Source organism: Nothobranchius furzeri, chromosome 2, assembly GCF_043380555.1.
Source record: "Nothobranchius furzeri strain GRZ-AD chromosome 2, NfurGRZ-RIMD1, whole genome shotgun sequence".
NCBI classification, from domain to species: Eukaryota; Metazoa; Chordata; class Actinopteri; order Cyprinodontiformes; family Nothobranchiidae; genus Nothobranchius; species Nothobranchius furzeri.
The window spans coordinates 25,608,059-25,632,796 of record NC_091742.1 but is presented as its reverse complement, the minus strand read 5'-3'; the positions used below and the strand labels follow the sequence as shown (position 1 = coordinate 25,632,796).

The window sequence follows — 24,738 nt, the reverse complement described above, 5'->3', positions numbered from 1 at the left end:
TTAGAAACAAGTCATGCTGCCTTCACTAATCTGGTGTTTTTCTCATTATTTAATGCTCAAGTGTTTCTCACATCTTAGTGCATGGTTACCAATTCATGTAACCCACATTTTATAGTACTAATGTCGTGAATAACGTAGTTATTAATAAATCCTTTTTAGAGTGAACACCAAAGCCTAGATTTACAATAACTGATCTCATTGAAAGGAACAGTGGACTTTTATCAGCAATACCTGTTTTGTTCTCAAAAATGTCACTTGGCACTAAAAGAAAGCAATCCTCGAGGCTGTTTTCCCCCTCAGGATGAAAATTTCACCAAAGCTTTGACGAAAACCTGCGAAAAGCAGGATAATGGGCCCGGAGCCTGCAGATATAAACCAGGAATGTCACTGCAGTGTCTAAACCAGGAGAGGAGCTGGAAGGAGGAATTTAAACAAACATAAAGTCAGACTCAGTCATGTGTTTTCTGCTGAAGATCTCAAGCAGCTAAGTGGAGAAAGTGATACAGCTTACAGATTTCTGTCACAAATACACTTTTGTTGTTTTACACGTTCAAAGACAAGTGTCCATTTCGATCATGCTTTGGCTTCTCGTCGTCCACTGGGTGGAGAGGTAGAGGAAAGACAGAGCAGCACACCTGCTGTTAGCTAACCTGTGGCAGGGATCGCCTGTTGGTGGCGCTGTGCTGAGAGTTGCGCAAGTTTCTGAGAGGTAGATCTCTTCCCCTCTTTCACCAAACGACCTGAGCCTGCAATGCACTGGAATGTGTACAAGTGGGTGTCATGATGAACTGTCTATGTGTGTGTTTCTAAATACGCGTGTGTGTTCTGCACCACTTTTGGGTTGATGTTATGCTTCTATGTAGGCCGAGGCTTTGTCCTTTAACAGGTCCAGACACAAATGGCAGCTCCAGCTCCCTGAGAGAAGAAAAACAGAGACACGTTAACTTTATTTCATACAATCTGCAACAACAGCACATCACATACGTAGCATCCATCCACTGATGTGTTTAACTCATTTACTGCAAGCCGTTTCCTGAGCGGAAAAGCCCTTCGCTGGTAGCGTTTTTTGGCGTTACTACCGTTTTTTCAAGAGTCACAGAAAGTTGCGCTCTAGGATGATGTCAACGCCAAAACTACCAAAACAAAGAGACTCACTTCTTACATCAGCAAGAATCCGCGCGTTTCGAGCGTTATCCGTTCTTTCACAATCCGTCGTCGAATTGTGATTAGAAGCTTTTCTGGTTTGCGCCTCACTTTTTTTACAGCAGCGGCCAAAAACGATCTAACAGATGGACTTTCTGCTTCCTGATCACGTGACGTGTGACATGGGCGAATAAAGATCGGCTTTAGAGCTGGGATGTTCATTCTCACGGCGCGGAGGTTGAAAAAAATGCAGTTAATGATAAAACCTGAGAGAGCTGCTCTCACCTTCAGGAGGCTGAGTCATTGGAGGTTTCAGGCAGTACATGTGGTATCCTCTGTCACAGTCGTCACAGAACAGCAGCTGGTCCTGCATATGAAACACACACACCAATATCCTAAATACCACAGCAACAAGCAGAGGGTATCACTCAGGATGTGGATCAAAGACAAGAATCCGTCATTGCTGACAAAAAGGTTGGAGAACTTGGAATAAAACAGAGGAAAGCTTCCCTCTGTGCTACGTACGTCGTTCTCTGAAGTGCCACAGAGGCTGCAGGACTTGCACTCGATGCACTGCCACTGGTACGTCCTCACCGCCTGCATCATGTTCTCAGTGAACTGCAGGCATGTAGGATGACCTGTGGTGGAGAGGGGAAGATCGGAGGAATATTTAGGATCCATTTAGGGTCTTCTTCTACACACGGAACTGCCGTTGATAAGGTTTTTTCGGGCAGGAGTGCCACTGATTCCTTTTGAAAAACCTAAATTTTTTTCATTGCTTATGAGAACAAAAGAAGTGCTTTATTGTTAGTTTTCTGAGTTTCAGACTCACCAGAGCGTCCACAGTCAGAGCAGGACACCAGCTCCTCTGCCTGCCCTGTTTTCCTGTTTGAGTCCTGATCTCCAAGGCAGAAGTCACAATAGTCGTTGGGAATAACGGTGCCATCCAAACCCTTCTGTGCTGTCGGCAGGAACAGAAAAACATGACAAGGGTATACACGGAAAAAGATGGAGTGATTTGAGTAAGAAACAGTTACTGAGCTGTTTTAGGAAGATTTGGAGCATTAGCTTTTGTGAATTCAAATCTTACATTTGTGGTTGTCAGAGTTCAGTGGTGAAGCTGGAGCCATCTCCGGCTCCTTCTCTTCCTCGCCTTCCTCCTCGGCTAGGTGAGTGTGTGTGTAGTGGTAGCTCAGGCCGGGCCGGTTCTTGTAGCGCTTTCCACAGACTGCGGGTGAGACATTGCAGATTTGTTAACAGAAGAGCACGTGAAAGAAAACATTCAATGAATATAAGGGTGTAGAAAAGCTTTTTCTGCTTCATATTTATTGCCAAGAAGAGATTCTATTGGTTAAATCTCCAATACAGACTAAAACAGCAGGAAACAAGAAAAACTTACAATAAAATAACTGTTTATCCAGATTTTTCTGTGCAACAACGCTGCAACCACTTCAGTTCAAATTTTAGGGAGATCCTCAAAAATAATCCTATTATTAAAAAAAAATAACGCTTCTGCAGGATTTGTGAGTCATTAGCTTGAACCACACGAAACATGCATCCCTCTGTGCAGCATCAGCCGAGCTTCTAATGTAGATTAAGTTTGCACTGTCCGAGCGTAGCGTTAGTGTAATGCAGCGTTCGCGCTGACTTCATGAGGAGGAGCTCTGGACAAGCAGCATTCACTCAGCCATTCTCATGCCAGAAGCTATGTTAGCAGAAACGGCTGATGGTAGTAGTCACTAGCAAGAGAATAGTGTGACTCGTTCAGATACCTTCTTCAGTCTTTTTTGAATTATGCTTTTGTTTGTATCTATCTGAAACAGAGAAGACACAAAGGCAGACAATAACGGAAAGACAGAACGAGACATAAAATGAGGATGACATTCATTTGTTGGAGTTTGTTTTTCAGTCTCTATCAAAAAAAGGGCAATTCATTCCTGAGAGGGATTCTGTCCAAATACAAAAGAGGCATGCTGGTCAAATCGAATCTGAAGAAACGGATTTATTTTCATGCTGCAGATCAGGACCAGTTCTTAGGACCAGACAGATAAAACAGTATCATTAAAGGATTAGAGAAACACTCATCTTCTTTTCTCTAATTTAATAGCAGGATAATGTGACAAGCAGACCAAAAAAAGCAAGCTATTTGTATCCTTACTGTCACAGACGTAAGGTTTATCCTGGTCATCAGTATTAACAGGTTCTGTCCTTCTGCGAGTTGATCCTCTGTTCTGGAGGGAAACGATAAACATCGATCAGGTGTGGAATCCTGCACGTGTTCCAGCGTTAAAACAAAAATCCAACACGCATGCATTTTTTAATTCAAATCAATTCAATTCAAAAATACTTTATTAATCCCAGGGGGAAATTGATTGCTGAGAATAATAATAATAATCTAGTCATCAAAGAGTTGTTGTATATTACAATGGCTGTTGGCAGGAAGGATCTCCAGTAGCGGTCGGTGTTGCAGCCAAACTGAAGAAGCCTCTGACTGAAGACACTCTTCCGTTGTCGGACAGTCTTGTGAAGAGAATGCTCAGGGTTGTCCATCATTTTCTTGATTCTCTGGAGAATCCTTCTTTGCATTATCTCCTCCAGTGGTTCCACAGTCATCTCCAGAACAGAACCAGCCTTTTTTATTAGGCTGTTGAGCCTTTTCAGGTCCCTGCTTCTGATGCTGACCAGCACCTGATTTATCATTGTCCATTATGATCGAAGGAAGAGATGGTTTGAAATTCCTCTTTCTCTGTTTCCGTTTTGCTCCCGCTCTGCATACACGCTTCTTGCATTTTAGCTCATTTGGGACTTGAGGCTTCAGTTGAGGTATTATTTCAGCCTTTCCAATGTTAATCAGCTGCTCCCGATTGTAAACCAGCTTGTAACCATGGTTACGCATCATAACAAACGCTCAAAAAGTGAAAAAAGTGAAAAAATTGCAGTAAAAATCCTCTAAGCTTCACAGCACCAGAAACAGAAAAGTAAAATGTCCCAAAAAAAGGCAAAACTTACATATAGTCAACAGAGCTACTCCAACATGGAGCCACCCAGAGCAGCGCAGTTCCGGAAACTAACCAACTAACCAAGATAATTAAGATATTAGACTCATTTTATCTATTTTCGCAAAAAATGAAATAAAATAATGGTGCAAAGATGAGTTTTTCTCATGTTACACCCAAAACATGTTCCCTGTTGGCGTCCATACTACCCTTCACACCACAAACCTCAGAGAGGAGTTGGTGTCTCACGTCTTGTTCACTTACTTTTCCTCTATTCTTGTTCTTTCTCTTTGGAGTATCAAGTTCAAACTCATCCTCATCGTGGAAACTGTCCCCGTTTTCCTCCGCCTCCAGCACTCTCTGCATGATTAGACCAAAATAACTCACTGCATGAAAAAAAATCAGGCAAAGCAGAACACAGAGGTATGCTTCGCTCCATGGTGCAAAGGTACTTTTCTACAAGTTTTAATGCTGCAATCACATTTCGTTAGTAATAGATAACCTGACATTATTTAAACCTGTTTTAGAATTATACAAAAAATGCACAAAAACCTGTATTTCCAGCAGAGTTTCCTCTTCTTTAGCGATGTTGTTTTTTTTCTCCAGCAGGTTGTCACTCCTCAGAAGGGCCTCCAGGGCCGTGGCCTCCCCTGGTGGCCCCTCACGCTTAGGGGCCAGCTCTGCTTCTGTAGAGGCACGGTAAGGATAGAAATAGTTATAAAAATAAAAATATAACACACACACACACACACACACACACACACACACACATATATATATATATATATATATATATATATATATATATATATATATATAAAGAGAGAGAGAGAGAGAGAGAGAGAGAGAGAGAGAGAGAGAGAGAGAGAGTCATGTGTTTAAAGATGGCAGCCAATGGATTTTTTTGTTTCACTGCTTGTCGTTCCAAGCTTTTATTGGAAGGAAAAACTGAAAATGCATTTATAACATGGACATTTTCTCTTTAACGCGCCACACAGCAATGTGTTGCTATTGGCCATTTAATATGCTGCAACAATGAAATGCTTATTCATATTTACCACAAGCCCTGAAGTTTTTGTTGCATAAAGTCGCATTTAAAAAAACACCATGTATATTGAAGTTGTGATAAATTATGTTTTGATTCAAAATGATCAAAAGTTAACGTATGCCAGGAGATGGACAAGTTGTTAATGCCAATATACTCCTTCCCTTCTAATTACACTGATCTAATATATATTTCCAGTTGATTGAGAGTCCATAAATGACTTAAAAGGTAGGTTTCTACATCAGTCTGGACCCACAGAAGAATGGTTGTTTCTGGATCTTTATTCTCATTCTTCTTATTATTAAAATCTTTCATTTATTGTGTCATCTTATATATCAGAGCTTCCTGCTGTAAAAACTGTCAACAGTCCTTGATCTTGTCTGTTACAAACAAAAATTTCTCCAAGTTTAACAAAGATTTAACATGACTGTGTGTGTGCTTGAGGGCTATAAATGGGGAAGAGGGGTACATAAATGTGATCGCGTCTTCCGTTTATCCACCTCCACCAGCTCCTCCGGTAGGACCCCAAGGCGTTCCCGGGGCAAGGTCGGAGATGTACTTTCTCCAACGTGTCCTGGGTCGGCCAGGGGGCCTCCTGCTGGCCCTAGGGAGGCGTCCAGGAGGCATCGTAACAAGATGCCCAAACCACCTCAACTGACTCCTCTCGATATGGAGGAGCAGTGGCTCTACTTAAAGTCTCTCCCGAATGACAGAGCTCTTCACCCTATCCCTAAGGCTGAGCCCATCCACACCACGGAGAAAACTCATTTCGGCTGCTTGTATCCGCGATCTCGTTCTTTCTGTCATTAATCAAAGCTCATGACCATAGGTGAGGGTAGGAACGTAGATCGACCGGTAAATCGAGAGCCTGGCTTTCTGGCTCAGCTCCTACTTCACCACAATAGATGTGATCATAATTAAAATTTCTGGGTGGGGAAGAGAGGTTTTATGTTGGGTCAATGATTGATTGATTGATTGATTGATTGTTGGTTGGTTAGTTAGTTGGTTGATTTGTTAGTTGATTTGTTGATTGGTTGTTGGTTGGTTGGTTAGTTGGTTGATTTGTTGATTGGTTGGTTGATTTGTTGATTGGTTGGTTGGTTGGTTGATTGATTTATTGATTGATTGATTGGTTGATTGATTGATTGTTGGTTGGTTAGTTGGTTGATTGATTGATTGATTGGTTGGTTAGTTGGTTGATTTGTTGATTTATTGATTGTTGGTTGGTTAGTTGGTTGATTTGTTGATTGATTGATTGATGATTGATTGATTGATTGATTGATTGATTGATTGACTGACCGATTTTTTATTTTTTTCTCTGAAGTCAGTTTCATCGCCAATATCTTAAAATGATGCTAATTTTGCCCACAAAAGCTGTGAGACTGATTTGTTTTTATTATTCACCAAAAATATTGCAGATTGTTGTTGCACTTGTTCCAAGATTTTTTTTAATGCCACCAAATATAAAATAATTCATTTTAAAACAACAACATCTGGCTATTTCTACAGTAAATGTATTGTATTTATGCCAATTTTGTTTAAATCCTCATTGTATACCCTAACAGTGATGGCCATTTCAAGCTTTAGTTCGAGTTTTACATCACTTAGGTTTATTTTAAGAAAAGCTGCTGACACTAAAAGCTCAGAGCAAAGCATAAAGAAAACCACTGTTTCATGACAGCTCCTCTGTGCATCTGTGCACACAGACAAACCTCTGCACAGGATGCATTAAATAAACATCAACCATCGAACAAAACAAAGGAGAGTATTCACATCCCCATGGTGTTATTGTAGATATTTGGGTCAACCTGCAAAACGAAACAACAAAACAGAAAAAGCTCCATCTCCTCGCTTTAAGCTGTAGAGATTTTCTGTCATGCACTTAGGTTGCAGCTCTCTTTCCTCAACTTAAAAAGGAATCATTCTTTGCAGAAAGCTCTGGAGTATTATATTGCGTCTGGAAGAGAGCGAGGGGTGAAACAATGGATGAGGAAAGCAGAAACAAAGCTATGCCTTTATCCACCATCTTATCAGGTTCCTGAGCATTCCTTTGCTTAAACCCTCTAACAAAAACTGTAAGCATGCACGGATGCACATCATAAAGCAATGCTGCCACTTCATACGACTCACATGTCATTGTCTTGTGAATAAATTACTATTGAGGCCTACTAAGGGTGCTTCTGAGCTGCAGCGGGGAGAAAGAGTCACATGTGGGGGGTGTTAGTATAAAGTGTGTGCATGCAGCCACAGAACAGCAAGAGGGGGGATTGATTCAGGGGAGCGAATGAACCTGGAGACCTGGTGTGAGAGATGGGATAACCAGAGCCAGATGGCCCAATCCTGAGAGAAATGATGAACATTTCTATTAAATTGACATTAGTTTGCAAAGGTGAAACAATGCATGAGTTAAAGTGGTTTTATTTGTGCAACGGTGTGTCAAAACCATCTTTTTGTGTGTGTGTGTGTGTGTGTGTGTGTGTGTGTGTGTGTGTGTGTGTGTGTGTGTGTGTGTGTGTGTGTGTGTGTGTGTGTGTGTGTGTGTGTGTGTGTGTGTGTGTGTGTGTGTGTTCGGTGCAGCAATGTGCCTGTATGTTGTTTGTCTTGTCTTACCTAGACGAAGCTCACACAGGCGGAGCTGGGGATCCAGGGGAGGGTGGAGTCGCCTCTTCTTTCTCCAGCAACGAGCAGGGTACGTATACATCTGTCCTGCAGCCTGGCCTGAAAAAACACACGTATGCAACAGGATTATAAGATTTCACACACACACACACACACACACACACACGAGCGCGAGGAGAGACATGGGCACACTGGAAGAATTTCAAAACCTACTGGCAAGGGTAACAAACCCTCCATTGAGTTTTGTACACACACACACACACACACACACACAAACCCACGCATGCACGTACACTGGTCCACGGACAGGCCTTGTACTTAAAGACATTGCTACTATCTCACTTTTCCTGAACATCAGTATGGAGAAACAAAGTGTATATCCAAATTGACTGATGAACAATTGGCTAGCCAGAGCAAAGCAAAGATCAAACTGCTCAAAATTTCATAATAGTTGACTCAAAGATTTTTTAAGCAAAGTTTTTTTAATTTTCACACATTTAGCATTTTTGCATAACACCAAAATCTACATGGAATTAATGCAGGGGTATCAGATGTACTCAGGCTCTCAGATCAGCTGAGGGAGCTGCCGTTTACGTCACAATACGTGATTGGCTGGACGTTAGCCTGTTTGGTTGGTCCTGACAAATTGCAGGACTTATGTTAGCATATAATGTGTGATATTTGGTCTCCTAAATAATCCAAGACTGTTTAAAATAAATAAATAAATAATTCTCAGCCTTCAAATTAATTTCCTTAGATGGGAATAATAGGTTTGGGGGCATTCCTGTTAAACATGGTGCTATTTTATTTCAGATAAATTACTTGTTTGGTTAAAGAAACAAAGATTTAATTTTAGTTTTTTTTTTCTTTTTTGGCATTGTTGTTTGTAAGTAAAAAATATTTCATCAAACACGTTAAAATCGTAGAATGCTCTGGCAAAGCATAATTATCTCCCTGCTCATAAATAATGAACTACCTACGCATTTAACCATAATCTAGGAGACAGAAGCAAAGGAGAAGAGCTTTTATGTCCACATGAGTAGAGCATCAAATAAAAATCTCAGGAGAAGTTGGGGGAGGAATAAGCCCAGAATAAATGCATATCATGTGTGTTAGGTCTGCCACAAAGTATAGGGTGTGGCCTGAAGGACTTTGCATGGAGATGGAGAGCGGGCTATTTCTGTTCAGGTCTCAGAAAAAAGCATGATTGTTCCCTTTGGCTTCTCAGATGAACCGCACGTGCGTAAAAAGTCTCGACTGCTCGATAAATCAAAGAAAAACCATTTCTGAGACATCAGAGTCTGATCTTATTGAAGAAATGGATGCATATTTACAAGTGTTAAAGTCATCCCTCATTTCTTTAGATTTTGTTTCAGATGAACCCGAACAAGCTTTTGAACTGGTGATCAACACTTCTTTAGGGACTTTTTGTACCTTTTAGGGCATTCCCTGGCCGGCCGTGAGACATAGTCCCTTCGGCGTGTCCTGGGTTTTCCTTTCGATCTCCTCCCAATTAGAAGTGCCCAAAAAACTTCACCAAGGAGGCGTCCTAATCAGATGCCTGAGCCACCTCAACCGGCTCCTCTCAACATAGAGGAGCAGCTGGTCTACTCCGAGCCCCTCCCAGATGACCGAGCTTCTCACCCTATCTCTAAGGAAGAGCCCAGGCACCCTGCGGAGAAAACCCATTTTGTCCGCTTGGATCCGCGATCTCATCATTTTGGACACTACCCAAATCTCGTGACCATACATCAGGGTAGGAATGTAGATCGGCCAGTTAATCGAGAGCTTTGCCTTCCGGCTCAGCTCTCGGGGCAGGACCTCATCCCTGACCCGGAGAAGGCATTCTACCCATTTCTGACTCAAGACCATGGTCTCGGTTTTAGAGGAGCTGATGCGAAAGCTGGAGATCACTTTCAGATGAAGCCAAAAGGACCACATCATCTGCAAAAAGCAGAAGCTGGTTCTTAAAATCTCATCCCGATAATTTCATGTGTTATATTTTAATTCCAATATCAGCCGATAATATTGAATAATGCTATTATTGTTTTGAGAGTGGAGTTTTTGTGTGTTTTTAAATTTTAAAAAGTGTAGAACTAAACATTTATTTATTAACTGGAGGGAAAATAGTGTTGTACCACTCGCCCACCACCACCCCACAAGCTCTCCCAGGTGTGTCTCACCTGGCCGACGGTGACGTTTCTCCATCCAGATGTAGCAGTTGTTCTGAGCCACGCCAGTTTGGGAGTCCAAGAAGGGCATTCGCACGCTGCGCTCAGCACAGAGGCGAGCATTGTAGCTGCGACAGTGTTCAATGGCCTCTTTATAAAACTGGTCACCGAGCCTGCAGAAACAGAGGAGGGACACAGATATAGTCAGGCAGCAGAGCAGGACGAAACCTGAACCCAACATGAAACATAACGGTTCCACTGAACATTTATGGAGGTCTTTATTTATTCATTTCATTTACCGGTACATATTTATTTTGTTTTGAGTACGGCAAACCACCGTTGCTATTATTTAGCACAAAACTGATTAATATTGAGTGTATCTGAAATGTTTAGCCTGGATGAGATTTTCTAATTCTTTATTTTGTAGAAAATAACATCAGAATTATGTGTATATATATATATATATATATATATATATATATATATATATATATATATATATATATCCTGAAGCCATTTATGTGATCTAAAAAAGTTTTAAAAAGAGCAGCAACACAAAATAATAATTAAGATTAACCCTAAAAGACAGAATAATCATAATAGGTTCCAGATTCTCATATTAGAGCCACAGGAAACATGTGACTCATATTGACATTAATTTATTTAATAAAACTGAGTAAAACGTGTGACTTGAAATGAAAAAAAAAAGACATGCAGAAAAATTTCTCAAACTTTTGAAAACAGAAGAATGATCCCTGCTCGAGTCGGTAAATCCTAAATATCCTGCTTCTGTGTTTACTATATCTCTGACCATCAAACCCCCTCTCGGGGATTTTTCCTCTCAGATATGTAAAGAATGCCAAACTGGACAAAAACCAGCTTTGGCAGAGTCCATAGACTGTTAAACCTCAAACATAGTCAGCAGAAATATTCCTCATTATGGTATAATCCCAGGATCTGCATAGGGAAGAAACCTGTTTACTGGGAAGAGTGGTAAGTGAAAGGATTAAATACTATTGGTGATTTGTTTAAAGAAGGGGTGTTTCTGCCACATGATAACCTGGTGCAAGAGTTTAACTTAGTGGGAAAGGGTCATTTTTGGAAATTCTTGCAAATGAGAAGCTGCATTACCTCGCAGCCGTATAATATTGAAGACAACACAGTAACTGAGGATGTGAAACTTCCAGCTAGAAAGCAAGTTAAAAATGATCTGGCAGAAAGGCCTTGGCATAATGATTTATAATGATAAATGGAAAACAATTGTTCTCAATCGTGGTAAGCATGCAATATAATGTACTACACAGATACTATCATACACCATCTAGACTGTTTAGAATGAAGCTAGTGGATGACGATTCATGTTGGAAATGCAAAAGGAATATTGGGACGTTTATGCTTTATATCTGGGAATGTGCTCCTATTAGATGTTTCTGGACTCGGATTGTCAAGATCCTAAGTAAGTGGTGTGGAACAGACATCCCTTTTGACCCAGAACTGTGTTTATTAGGAAATAAATCTCAGTTCCCTAATGTAAACAAATGTAATTTTTCAATCATCTCAGTGGGATTAATAACAGCCTGTCGTGTCATTTTAAGACACTGGAAAGCAGCAGAATCTCCAGAGATTAAGGAATGGCCGAATCTGCATCGTATGAATGTATGCTCAGCAGACTGAGTGAAGACAACAGAGGGAATTTCTCACTGGGATGGATTCAGGAACTTTATGAAGACAGACAAAGACTATGGGTGAAATCAAGCATGTTATGCGACTGCTGTTATTCTGACACTGCATGTCTGCAAGGGTATGATTGGGACCTGTTTCCAAAATCAACTGCCGTATCTGTATCTTCTGTTCCTCCATGTTAGTATCTATTGAGACTGTTTGTCACGATGGGGAGCCAAGAGGAGGTTAGGACCCAAAGATGCAGAGAACCAGGTGACACTGAGTGGAGCAATAACGTAAAAATCCTTTTATTCAGAATACAGTTGTGGTCAGAAGTTTACATACACTTGTAAAAAATATAATATAATGGCTCTACTGAGTGTCCCGTTATTTCTAAAACTCTGATTTTTCTCTGATAGAGTGATTGGAACAGATACTTCTTTGTCACAAAAAACATTCATGAAGTTCGGTTCTTTAATGTCTTTATTATGGGTTAACAGAGAAAAGTGATCACATTTGCTGGGTCACAAATATACATACAGCAACATGAACTAGCAATTTTGGTGACAGAAACGTGTCAGTGAACTGAGCTTCATCGCATGGCCTCTTAACTTCTTGTGAGTGATTATGAGTGACTACAGCTGGTGACTTCTCTTAGGCCAGGTAAATAGGGCTCATTGGATACAAACGCCCACAAACGCTACAATGGGAAAGTCAAAGGAGCTCAGCATGGATCTGAAAAAGCAAATTATTGACTTGAACAAGTCAGGAAAGTCACTTGGGCCATTTCAAAGCAGCTGCAGGTCCCAAGAGCAACAGTGCAAACAATTGTTTGTAAGTATAAGGTGCATGGCACTGTTTCATCACTGCCAAGATCAGGAAGAAAACGCAAGCTATCACCTGCTGCTGAGAGAAAATTGGTCAGGAGGGTAAAGAGTGAGCCAAGAATCACCAAAAAGCAGATCTGCCAAGAATTAGAAGCTGCTGGAACACAGGTGTCATTGTCCACAGTCAAACATGTTTTGCATCTCCATGGACTGAGAGGCTGCCGTGCAAGAAGGAAGCCCTTGCTCCAAAAGTGGCACCTTAAGGCTCGACTGAAGTTTGCTGCTGATCACATGGACAAAGATAAGACCTTCTGGAGGAAAGTTCTGTGGTCAGACGAAACAAAAATCGAGCTTTTTGGCCACAATGCCCAGCAATATGTTTGGAGGAGAGAATGTGAGGCCTTTAACCCCAAGAACACCATGCCTACAGTCAAGCATGGTGGTGGGAATATTATGCTGTGGGGCTGTTTTGCTGCCAATGGAACTGGTGCTTTACAGAGAGTAAATGGGATAATGAAGAAGGAGGATTACCTTCACATTCTTCAACATAACCTAAAATCATCAGCACGAAGGTTGGGTCTTGGGCGCAGTTGGGTGTTCCAACAGGACAATGACCCCAAACACACATCAAAAGTGGTAAAGGAATGGCTAAATCAGGCTAGAATAAGGGTTTTAGAATGGCCTTCCCAAAGTCCTGACTTAAACCCCATTGAAAACATGTGGACAGTGCTGAAGAAACAAGTCCATGTCAGAAAGCCATCAAATTTAACTGAACTTCACCAATTCTGTCAAGAGGAGTGGTCAAAGATTCAACCAGAAGCTTGTGGATGGCTACCAAAAGCACCTAATTGAATTGAAAATGGCTAAGGGACATGTAACCAAATATTAGCACTGCTGTATGTATATTTGTGACCCAGCAAATGTGATCACTTTTCTCTGTTAACCCATAATAAAGACATTAAAGAACCAAACTTCATGAATGTTTTTTGTGACAAAGAAGTATCCGTTCCAATCACTCTATCAGAGAAAAATCAGAGTTTTAGAATTAACGGGACACTCAGTAGAGCCATTATATCATATTTTTTACAAGTGTATGTAAACTTCTGACCACAACTGTAAATCCAAAAAAAAAAAAAAAAAATGGGGCAGGAAGCCAAAAAACAAAAATCAAAGTCCCAAATTACAAAACCTAGAATCCAAAAACGAAGATCCAAATCTAGCGAGGTGAACGAGACAAAGGTGACAATGACCCAACGACAGACAGAGACGCAGACAGGGCTATATACACTGGGGCATGATGGGAGGCAGATAGGCTGCAGGTGTGTGGGGAGAGAAACCAAGTGAAAGCAATTAACTAATCAGGGAGGAAACTAACATGACCTAAGAGTAAAAACCTAAAGACAAGAAAAGCAGCAAAATAACTAATATTCTAAGGGGGAAGGAAAACTACAAAACCCGGTGGGAAAACATACTAAATAGACTAATAAAATGAAAAGCTGAACCTATAAAAACTGCAGACGGGTGACTAAGGGAGACCAACGGGAGCACAGGACCTGGGAGGGATAATCTGGAGGGCTGCAGACCAGGGGACACACGAGGAACACAAAGAGACACATAAGAGGATCCTTAGAGGGGGATGGAGCACACAAGGAGACACATGAGGGAGACGCAGACGCAGACCATGACACTGTTATGTACCAGCCCCCAAAAGAATAAAAATAAATAAATAAATAAATAACAGCTTTGGCCATAATAAATTGGACTGAGTTGTGTGGTGTGTCGACACGTTGGAGACTGTAAGCGGAGGAGAGAGATGGATGGTGGGGTATAAAGTTGAGGGAACAGGAAATTTGGGAAAAAGATGGAAAAATGAAGCAGAAAGAGAAGATAAATGACTATGATGACAATGAAGATAATAAATGCTACAGCAACTTTATAAAGTACAAGATTTCATTCTAAATGTTTTTTTCTTTACAAATTGAGAATTTGAAGCAGCAATAAGGAATCATCCAATCAGAGTGCTTGCACACACACACACACACACACACACACACACACACACACTTACACACACATAAATGCATAACTGCACGTCCATCATTGTCCAGAATGCTGCTGTTCAAGAGGAACGTTGTAGATGCCCAGTCACTGTGATCGGTCATCACCAAGGGGCCCAAGCGTAATCTCCGAGTTGGGTTTGAGGTGGATGGAGACACGTCTCAGGACAGCACACGGACAGATGTCTCTTCACTCTCGTGTCTTCAAAACAGCACGCAGACAAATGCACAGCAGCTCACTTATGTAGGAGTTTAGGAAGCTGCCTGGGGAGGCTGCACAGACACTTACTTGTTGAAAACGGGACAGAAAGGAACAGCCAGTGTGTGGTGAAGAAAATGAGTCTAGAAAGATGAGGATAAATGTCTGTAGGTCCACACACTAACACACACACACACACACACACACACACACACACACACACACACACACACACACACGCACACACGCCTCAGTTCAGGCAACAAATGGTGACAGCAGAGATAACATTTTACCTCTGGGAATGTGAGTTATGTGACAGGAAGTCTCTTCTGGAGATTTGGCTCTGACTGAATCAGTGCGACTGCTGCTGGCCTCAGATTGTATAAACATGTGTGTTACCAAAAGCACCAGCTGCATTCTCATTTCTGTAGGTCTGTTTCACAAAAGCACTCCAGCCAGCAAGCATTTAAAGCCAGACACTGTGCAGATACTGTAAAAAAAAATAAAATAAAAAAAAAAGGAGCAGAAACTAATCAAAAATAGACCAAAAGATTGAGAAAGTTTTGCAGGATGAAAAACATAAAACAGGAGCTGGGCTGGTACATGTCCAGACCCCTAAAGATCACACAAGATGCCAACAGGAGAAACCGTCACTAACTGACCTGGGACGATAACAGATTCTGCTGGACGATATATCGTCCAACAAATTATTGATGATAAACGATATTATTGTTGACATTATCTAGACCAACACAACTACTTGTGTAATGTTAATATACCATAGTAATGCAAGTGCACCCTATAAAATGCAACAATTAAACCTTTATTTAACTTTGGAATGTCCAGAACCAGAACTTCTAAATAATAAATAAAACAAACAAACTAAAATAAATAAATAAAAAAGGACCTTCTCTCTGATAGAAAATATTGCACCAAAAACAATAAAATAGACCCCGTCTCTCCAAAAAAATAAACAATGGCCTATCCAGTGTCAAAAACCAAAACTGCACTTCAATAATGATAATAAATTATAGTAATAAAGCTGTACATGTCTTAACCTTGATTATCGTCCCAGCCTTAGTCACTAACATGTTGCCACACTCACGTAAATTGTAAAAGCTTCTACAGTCAGTCCAAATCAAGATGGCCGCCACAGCGAATGAAAATTAGAAACAAAGAAATTGCTACAACTCTGCGTGTATATATAATCTCCCATAGTAGGATCTACAAGTCATTCTGTCACATGACCTTGACTCAAGACGTCATGTCCTGTGTTCTGTCCATGTCCTTCCTGTCCCTTACATACCCATCCTACAACTTCCACCATTTTCATGACATGAGACTGACTTGGGTCACAATCTCGATTACTTTTGACTTGACTTGATAAAACAAGGATTTAACTCTAACTTTAAAAACAATGACTTTATTTGGATAAATGATAATGATATTCTGTGCAAAGTCAACAGATGTCCCCCTTTTGAAAAGTAATTGTGATTTGTGGATTATTTATTGTTACTCTAATTAATTTATTAGGTTAAATGACCAAGGTGGAACTTGAAATAATACATTTAGCACTTGGACTTGACTCAACAATTGCATGTCTTGACTTTGGACTCAACCGAGGACTTGTGTTTCTTGACTTGAAACTTAAGTGGAAAAATTATTTTTCTGGCAGCAATATGTCAAAGAGGTTTGGCAAAAAGAAACACTGATTTAAAATTTTTTAAATATGCTAGAAATTAGAGATCAACTGACAGGGGTGGACTGGCCTATCTGGCATTCTGGCACCGTTCCGGTGGGCCGCTTAGCCAAGTGGGCTGCTTGCCCAGCTTGGGCCGACACCACTCCAAAGTTGGTGATCTGCAGAACATTAGCTACACGGTAACCCGAAGCTAACAGAGTTTTCCAGGCATTTTTAGCAAGAAAAACACGATAGAGCGATGATGTAGGCGTTGTTTTACTGCGTTAGCATGTAGCTAATGTCCCGCTGATCTCCACCTGTGGAGAATGAGCTGATCTGGAAGGCCAGGGCTCCCGGTCGCAGCGGTCTGGCCCTGCTTGTAATTTAACAGTCCCAGTCCAGATTAGATCTCAGCCAAGAGACGAGTCCACGGGCGGCAATACCCCCCACCCCCACCCCTCTCCCAATGGGGAGGGCCGACTGAGGGCCGACGATTCGTAAAAATGCCAGGGCCGAATTTTGGTCCCAGTCCACCCCTGTCAACTGATGTGGGTTTTTCTATTGCCAATGACGATACACAGAGGTCATGGTAAGCTGATTGGTCATTGTGTGCTGTTGGTTTTTTGGGCCAATGTTTAGGCCAATTTCTAGACATTTTTCACATTATTTGCCTGCTAAAATGTTACTAATAACTAACCTGGTAAGCTATCCTATATATGGTGTTTCTCAATGTCAAAGTGCCTTGCTTACGAGGACACTATTCTTTTTTTGTCAAAGAAAACGGCGAAATGGAACAGACTTAAATCGCATAAATCAGTGTGGTGGTCAGGTCAGGTCAGGTCACATGACGTAAAGTTATATTTTATATGTATACGTTTCAATATAGATGTATAACGACCTGTTTACGTTTTTATTGTGTATATATTGGTTTAATTAACTATGTAAGTGAGTTACTACCCGCTAACCACCAAAGCTGCAACTACTAAGCAACTAACCAACCACAGATAACTGCTTTGGATCTAAAAAAAAAACATTTTAGATTTCAGCCCGATAGCTAAAATTAGTTGACACATTTCCACTGGAAATTTGCCCCCAAAGGAGCTGCTAGCTCCTGCTCCATCATCCTTTTGAAAATGTATTCTGGAAATTTTTACCCAAGAGAAGGCAACAAGACACCTCCCATGTATCCTTGGTCTGCTAGCTAAACGGCTAACAAACGGGGGACAGACGCCTACCCAGAACACTGGAACACGCCTTGGCGGTTCCTGATGATGTATCTCGGCAACCGGGGCGGGACCAAGGCATCAAGGTGAGGTTCCTTGACATTGAGAAGCACCCTTAGTGAGGCCACGACCCATCAACGCAGTAAAACATTTTCTCCTAAATTAAAATATTGACTTCAGTACCATTTTAACTGTAAAAACAACAATAAAAATACCTTCTTACCGTAAAAAAGTTTTGCCATAATTTTACGGTACCATTCTGGCAACCCCAGCTGCAGCAGTTTTACCATAAAATCTACACTATTTCACAGTGTACTTTTCCTTCTTTAAAGGTGCATTATGTAGAAATGAAATAAAAATGACACCCTGTGGTAAAATGTGGTTACTGCAACCACCTTAAACAACTCTGGACCTTTTTGCCGGCCGTCGTCAAATTACAATTGTCGATGCTGCAGTGTTAGCTAGGAGGAGACACGACACCCCCACACTCCCTGATGGTAAACAGTAGTTATGTCCCTCCTTCCTTTGTTTTGAAAGGAGAAAAACTGACAATCCAGCAGTCAGCTGGATATGAAACAATTTCCATTAGCTTTCTTTCAGATAAGGTTATTGCTGTTTTTGCAAAATTCAACTTGATCAGTCTAGTTTTTGAGATCCGACATAAATGCATCAGCGTATCTATTGTTTTTCTTTTTCAGCAGTAAAGCATGTAGCAAACAGCATGTAGTGCTCATACACTCTTGTTTTCATTCAGATCACTGACTCGGCAGTAATGCAAAACTGCAAAGCCAAACAGAGCTCACCGATACACAAAGAAACAGAATTAAGGAACGATGGAGCAGGAATGAAAAGATGAGGTCACGTTGTGGGTATGAGGTTCCAGAGGAAGCAGGGGACTGTATTTGGGGCACTTTGTAAGGTGGGTGAGGTGAAAGAGGGAATGAAGAAGGACCAGGGGGTTGGAGGAGGAGCTGATAAGGTGGAATGGCAAGGAAACGTGGGGGTGGATAGAGGTCGGACATGTCCTGGGGCACACGTGTTCCCTTTCAAACCTTGTCACACTTATTTTATCTCAAACACGCTACGTGCGTACGCAAGAGCACACACACACATATTTGTCTTGGCCTAAATGGGCACACAAAGAGAGCAAGAAGGAAAATAAATGAAATGAAGGGAAAGTAGAACAGCTAATTCAGGTTTTTCTTCTTTTTTTTAAGAATCTGGAAGTTATACTCAGTGGGACCAGTCCTGTAAATTATATAACAGAATGGGCTCAGAAAGTAATAAAAATGAAAACAACAAGGTTGTAAGGAACCCTACACACCTGCCATGTCTCACACGCCAGCATGTGGTCAGACAAAATGTCTCATGTGTGCAACAGCAGAAAAACAAAATTAAGATTTATCCCCGAATGGGACTTGAAATAAAAAATGTTTCTGACCATTTAATTCCTCCCGGCTGGAAACCATTCCCCGAGCTGGAACAAAGGCCAGGGTTCACCCCCCCACCCCACCCCTGTGCTGAGGCTGTAGTATAAATGTATGCATCAAATGCACACACACACACACACACACACCATCACTCACTCTCACTTACACAATCTGTTGGGGGGAGGGGCACGCGGCTTACACATGTATGCAACAAACACACTCACGACCCCGAAAACGCAAACCCCACCCCTCACCCTTCAAATTCCTTTTACATCTCCATCCTGGTGCAAACACAACCATAACCACCTGAGCTCTTTGTTTCCTCGACAACCTGATCATAAGACAGCAGCAGCAGCACATCCCTGCATATGAATTGCAGCACTGATTTAAATACATCTCATGTCAGCTCCTCATTAAGTCCCATCCCCACGCCACCTCCCAGGTCTCAGCCACAAAGACATCTTTGTTTTAAGGTGAATTTGGGAGAGAGAAAAAAAACTGCCAATAAAATATACAGGGGCCAAACATGACTCAGTGCAAGACATATTTACTGCCAGGTGCTGATGGTTAGAGTTCATCTTACATAGGAAATGAGATTGTCCTCACTTCCTCACAGAAAACGTATGATTTACCTGCCACATCCTGCAGGTACATGAGCAGTTTAGTGTTTTAAATTTTTCCAGCCATTTGAACTGTGTTTAGGTTTACGAGTTAAGAATTATGACTCCCCCACCAGCAGTAGAGGACTTCCTGAAAGGCCTCTGGACAAAATGAGTTTGTGTCCTACAAGATTGATAAGCTAACAGCTAGTCCAAGAACAGCTTACACATGCATTATTTCTTTCTTAAAGATGCAATGTGTTAGCCTGACAAGTCAGACTAAATATATATTAGGGATGTGTATTGGTGAAATCCTGGCAACACAATACGTATTACGATACGGGGAGACGATACAATATATCACGATATATTGCGATACATTCAGTCAGATGATATTGGTGATTTTTTAAACTAAATTTACTATAGGAAAATTCAATAAACAGTCCAAACTGATACTTAACATGTTTAACCATGACAGAGGGATTTACATTTCAATGGTGGAAACAAAACCCATTACACACTGCTGCCAACTAGTGGTCGGCGTTTGAATTATACCACAAGAAAAGAAAATACACAAAAGTTTCCATGTAAATTCTTCCAAAAATTAGATACGCGACTTTTGAATATCGATACATTTTTGCAAAAAACAATATCACGATATATTGTGATATCGATATTTTCGATACACAGCTTTTGAATATCAATATTATTTCGCTGGGGAAAATATCATGATATATTGCCATAATCGACATTTTCTTACATCCCTTATAAATATATTATTTAGTCTGGCAATGCTCCATTGATGGCTCTCGGTCGTGGGGTGGGTTCTACGATTGTCTTTCAAACGAACTCCGCATGCTATTGGACAATGACCAACGTGATGTACTCACCGCAATGAATGTTGGTTAACAAGGCAGACCGCTGTTGAAGAAGGCAAATTTACATCCCTTTTCTAAATAGAGGACTTAAATAAATCTGTCTGCTCCTGATTCTAATAAAGCCCAAGTCCAAATAGTTCAAAATTGATGTAAAAGCCAATTCAAATGAGCTGTCACCATCTTGTTCCACTCTGTTGCATCATCCTGCCCACTAGAAGAATAGAGGGCTCTGACTGGCCCACAAAGCTGATAGAGGGCTGTGATTGGCCCAACATTGTGGACCAATCACAGCACTCTATCAGTTTGAAACCCCTCTTTCCTATTCATTTTCTCTCTCCCTTTCCTTACAATTTTTTTTCTAATTTTAAACATTTTTTTAGTTATTTTAAAAATCTTGTTTGTTTTTTGAGAAGCGCCTTGTGATTTTTAAGATCATTTTCTTTCTTTCTTTCTTTCTTTCTTTCTTTCTATCTATCTATCTATCTATCTAGAGAGCTGTGATTGGCCAGCCAGAATGCTGCTATGGGCTGCGGAGGTTCCAATGGAGCATTCCTAGACCAAACTTTGCTAAGCAAGAATTTGGTCTAGTTCACCAGGCTAACGATGTGTAGTTTTTACCCTTAATCTCTGGAAAAATCCATCTAAACATTGTTGACAATGAATTAAATGGTGTCCAGTTGGTGAAAGAAATTAGTGGCTTTGTAACATATAACCATGAAAATCGAGTCTAAAGTACATAGGGAAGGGTCTAGCATCTTTGGGGAACGTCATGTTTCCTTCTGGCCGGCTCGGGGTCCTGCGCCTGTCCATGACGTCACACTAGATCAGGAGTGGGGAACCCTGGTCCTCGAGGGCCGGTATCCTGCATGTCTTTGCTCCAACACTTCTGATTCAGTGGTTGATTCACATGTTCTGCAGCTCATCAGGCTCTGCAGAAGCTTGTTAATCACCTGCTGATTGAAATCAGGTGTGATGATGCAGGGTTGAAACTAAAATATGCTGGATAGCGGCCCTCGATGGACCAGGGTTCCCCACCCCTGCACTAGATGATTGGCTGGACATACAACTTATGGAAGTTACGTTATCACGTTCAAAAACATTTAGGCAATAAGAAACACGAACTTAATAACAAAATTGCTAAACTCTCTCCAAAAAATTTATAAAAGAACAGAATCGAAAAAGAGATGCAGTTTATTTTGGGCCAGCCGTATTGCTGTAGTATGATGGCATCATCGGCAGACGCAGGACCCCGAGCAGAAACAACAGCACCAGAAAACTACAATCAACATTACATTCTCCTGATGGAATTACCTGAAGGACCATCAAAATCGAAGGCATCATGCCGAGGTCGCATGCTTTCTGCTCCACAGGTAACAACATTTACCGTTCTGGTTTTTTTTTTAAACTAGCGACAGTCACGGCGATAAGCTGTCAAACTACCGTGAAATGTATGTACTGCCCCCTAGCGCCAGGAGACTACACACTGCTGCTTTATATCCAAGATTCAATCTTTGATATTTTATAGCAAGTCGAGCAACATTATTTTATCAACATCACATTACAGTTAATTTTGTATAATACAGTTACTTAAGAAAGCAATATAAAAAAAACAGTCAGTATTTGGTGTAGTCACCATGTGCCTCATGCAGTTCAACACATCTCCGTTGGAGTTGATCAGGTTGTTGAATGTGGCCTGTGAATTGTTGGTCCACCCCACTTCAATAGCTGTTCAAGGTTGCTAAATTTTGTCAAGAACTGGTTGTATACAAATGTGCTTGATGGGTGGCACATCCAGTCAAGCAAGAACTGGGATCTTTTCATCTTTCAGGAACTGTGCACAGAACCTTGCTAGACGGAGCCGTGCATTATCATGCTGCAAAATGAGTTGATGGCCGTGGTTGAACTGCGCAACATTGAGCTTCAGGATCTCATCACGGTATCGCTGTGTGTTCAATATCCCATCAATAAAATGCACCTGTACTTGTTTTCCATAACATATGCCTGCCCATAACCTCACCGCCACCATGGGCCACTCGATTCATCATCCTCGTCGTCATCGTCTTCCTCTGCTTATCCAGGTCCGGGTTGCGGGGGCAGCATCCCAACTAGGGAGCTCCAGACCGTCCTCTCCCCGGCCACCTCCACCAGCTCCTCCGGCAGGACCCCAAGGCGTTCCCGGACCAGATTGGAGATTTAACCTCTCCAACGTGTCCTGGGTCGACCCGGGGAACTCCTGCCGGCAGGACATGCCCGAAACACCTCCCCAGGGAGGCGTCCAGGAGGCATCCTGACCAGATGCCCAAACCACCTCAACTGACTCCTTTCGATCCGGAGGAGCAGCGGTTCTACTCCGAGTCCCTCCCGAATGTCCGAGCTCCTCACCCTATCTCTAAGGCTGAGCCCGGCCACCCTACGGAGGAAACTCATTTCGGCCGCTTGTATCCGCGATCTCGTTCTTTCGGTCATTACCCAAAGCTCATGACCATAGGTGAGGATTGGGACGTAGATGGACCGGTAAATCGAGAGCCTGGCTTTCTGGCTCAGCTCCCTCTTCACCACGACAGATCGGCTCAGCGTCCGCATCACTGCAGACGCCGAACCAATCCGCCTGTCGATCTCCCGATCCCTCCTACCCTCACTCGTGAACAAGACCCTGAGATACTTAAACTCCTCCACTTGAGGTAGGACCTCTCTCCCGACCCGGAGTTGGCAAGCCACCCTCACATCAGTCCTGAAGAATGTAATTTCTCTAAACTGAGATTGTTTCGGAAGACTTTTACATTGAGTAAGACGGATATATTTATAACAAAAAAACACTTTAAAGTTGCTAAAATACCCCTTAAAAATGTAAAGTCAATTCTAAATGTATTTTAATACTTTGACTTAAAAAGTGCTTATCTTTTTCTGCAAATATTAGATCTGATGCACACAAATAACAGATGGGGACCCCCATCCGTACTCCTTCATCAGCTCCTAACTTGTGCCTTTCTCTTAACAGATAGACCCACAGGAGAATACTGGGACACTGTTAATCTCCTGCTTGACAGGCACAACCGCAAACAAAAGCTAACGCGTACACTCACTACATCCTAATCTGTTTTGATGGAAAACAACAGCTTAAAGCATTTTTTCCCTTTTTTTCCAACAAAGAGCTTTAGATAACAACGTGTATTATTTGGAACACATTTACCCAGAAAGGTCATGCTGAAGGTTTTAAAAGAAGTGGCGCAGAATTGGATTACGGTTCCTATAACAAAACCTAGAATTCTTACACACACACGAGCTATCACTGAGACACATGACACATGGCAACCTTTTCTAGAGGGGAGAAAAAGCAAATTAAGACTTATAGATTTCCAAATCATACAATATGGTTGTGTTGCCATTTTCTGACAATATGTGTTTAATATTGGTGCAGATTTCCTCTACATGCACGGCCGTGTTTTAATCTGCTCCTGTGAGTATACTGTGCACGCATTTGAAATAAGTGCCCGTGCGCGCGCCAGTTGTGATGTCATTTGCATCAAAATTTTCATCGCTATTAGGGATTCCCCGATGCAAACTTTTACCAGTCGCTTCTTTTTTGCGTGAAACTTTCTTCATATGCGAAACCAACTGCACAACGAGACTGGATGTCTAAAGAGTGTGCTTTTTTTCTACAACGTGCATGCTTTTATGTGAGGATCTTTGCACAACAGCGCGCAGCGATACCTGATTATAACAGACAGTCCGAGTGCAGATGAAAGGCTGCGTTTATGATTCCTATCATTAAAAAAACACATGGAAAAGGAACCGTTGTGTCTGCAGCTGCTCGACTAAGATTTAAAAAAGGATAAAAGAAATACACTTACGATTTTAATGGATTATGAATGACAGTCGCCATCTTTCTGCAGAACTGTAATGCAATATTCCAAATCTGTGTGCAGTTTGGGACCCTTCTTAAAAAAAAGAAAAAAGGAAAAAACGACAGCCAATGCGGTCCTCTGCTCTTTCTAATACAACAGAAGCATCAACACATGAGGCGTGGCTTCAGTGAAATATGTCAACATACTCTGCACTGGAATCATTCCACTCAAATAATTAGATTTAGTTATAAAACAGCTGTCTAAAAGTTTATGAGTTGTACGCCATTACCAGATGTTCTTAATATTTCTACAATTTTTTATCTTTTTGTTTGAACATTTGAGCATTATTTGTCCTAATTTACA

At 41.4% G+C, this 24,738-nt stretch overlaps 1 protein-coding gene across 2 annotated transcripts; it reads right to left on the bottom strand.

The window, feature by feature from the left end:
• Nucleotides 1-704: 704 nt before the first annotated feature.
• Nucleotides 705-24,528, bottom strand: dpf3 (double PHD fingers 3). 2 transcript variants are annotated; one of them, XM_054748370.2, is made up of 12 exons: nucleotides 24,382-24,528; nucleotides 9,987-10,147; nucleotides 7,795-7,902; nucleotides 4,692-4,825; nucleotides 4,404-4,499; nucleotides 3,302-3,374; nucleotides 2,916-2,957; nucleotides 2,234-2,371; nucleotides 1,976-2,104; nucleotides 1,669-1,781; nucleotides 1,429-1,510; nucleotides 705-915 (listed from the first exon to the last, which is right to left on the bottom strand). In XM_054748370.2, the coding sequence occupies exons 1-12, from the start codon at nucleotides 24,411-24,413 to the stop codon at nucleotides 848-850; spliced, it is 1,176 nt and encodes a 391-aa protein (XP_054604345.1). In that variant the 5' UTR covers nucleotides 24,414-24,528; the 3' UTR covers nucleotides 705-847. The 2 variants fall into 2 exon arrangements, with proteins under 2 accessions (XP_054604345.1, XP_015803459.1); XM_015947973.3 differs by lacking the exon at nucleotides 2,916-2,957 and having other exon boundaries at nucleotides 24,382-24,526.
• Nucleotides 24,529-24,738: the final 210 nt, after the last annotated feature.

Bases quoted from the DNA above. Each gene is read 5' to 3' on its own strand.
- dpf3 (XM_054748370.2), bottom strand. From the start codon at position 24,413: ATGGCGACTGTCATTCATAATCCATTAAAATC. The intron at 7,903-9,986 runs GTGAGACACACC...GTGTTTTTTCAG, and splicing joins GAAACGTCACCGTCGGCCAG to GCCAGGCTGCAGGACAGATG. The intron at 1,511-1,668 runs GTACGTAGCACA...TTTCATATGCAG, and splicing joins GTGGCACTTCAGAGAACGAC to GACCAGCTGCTGTTCTGTGA.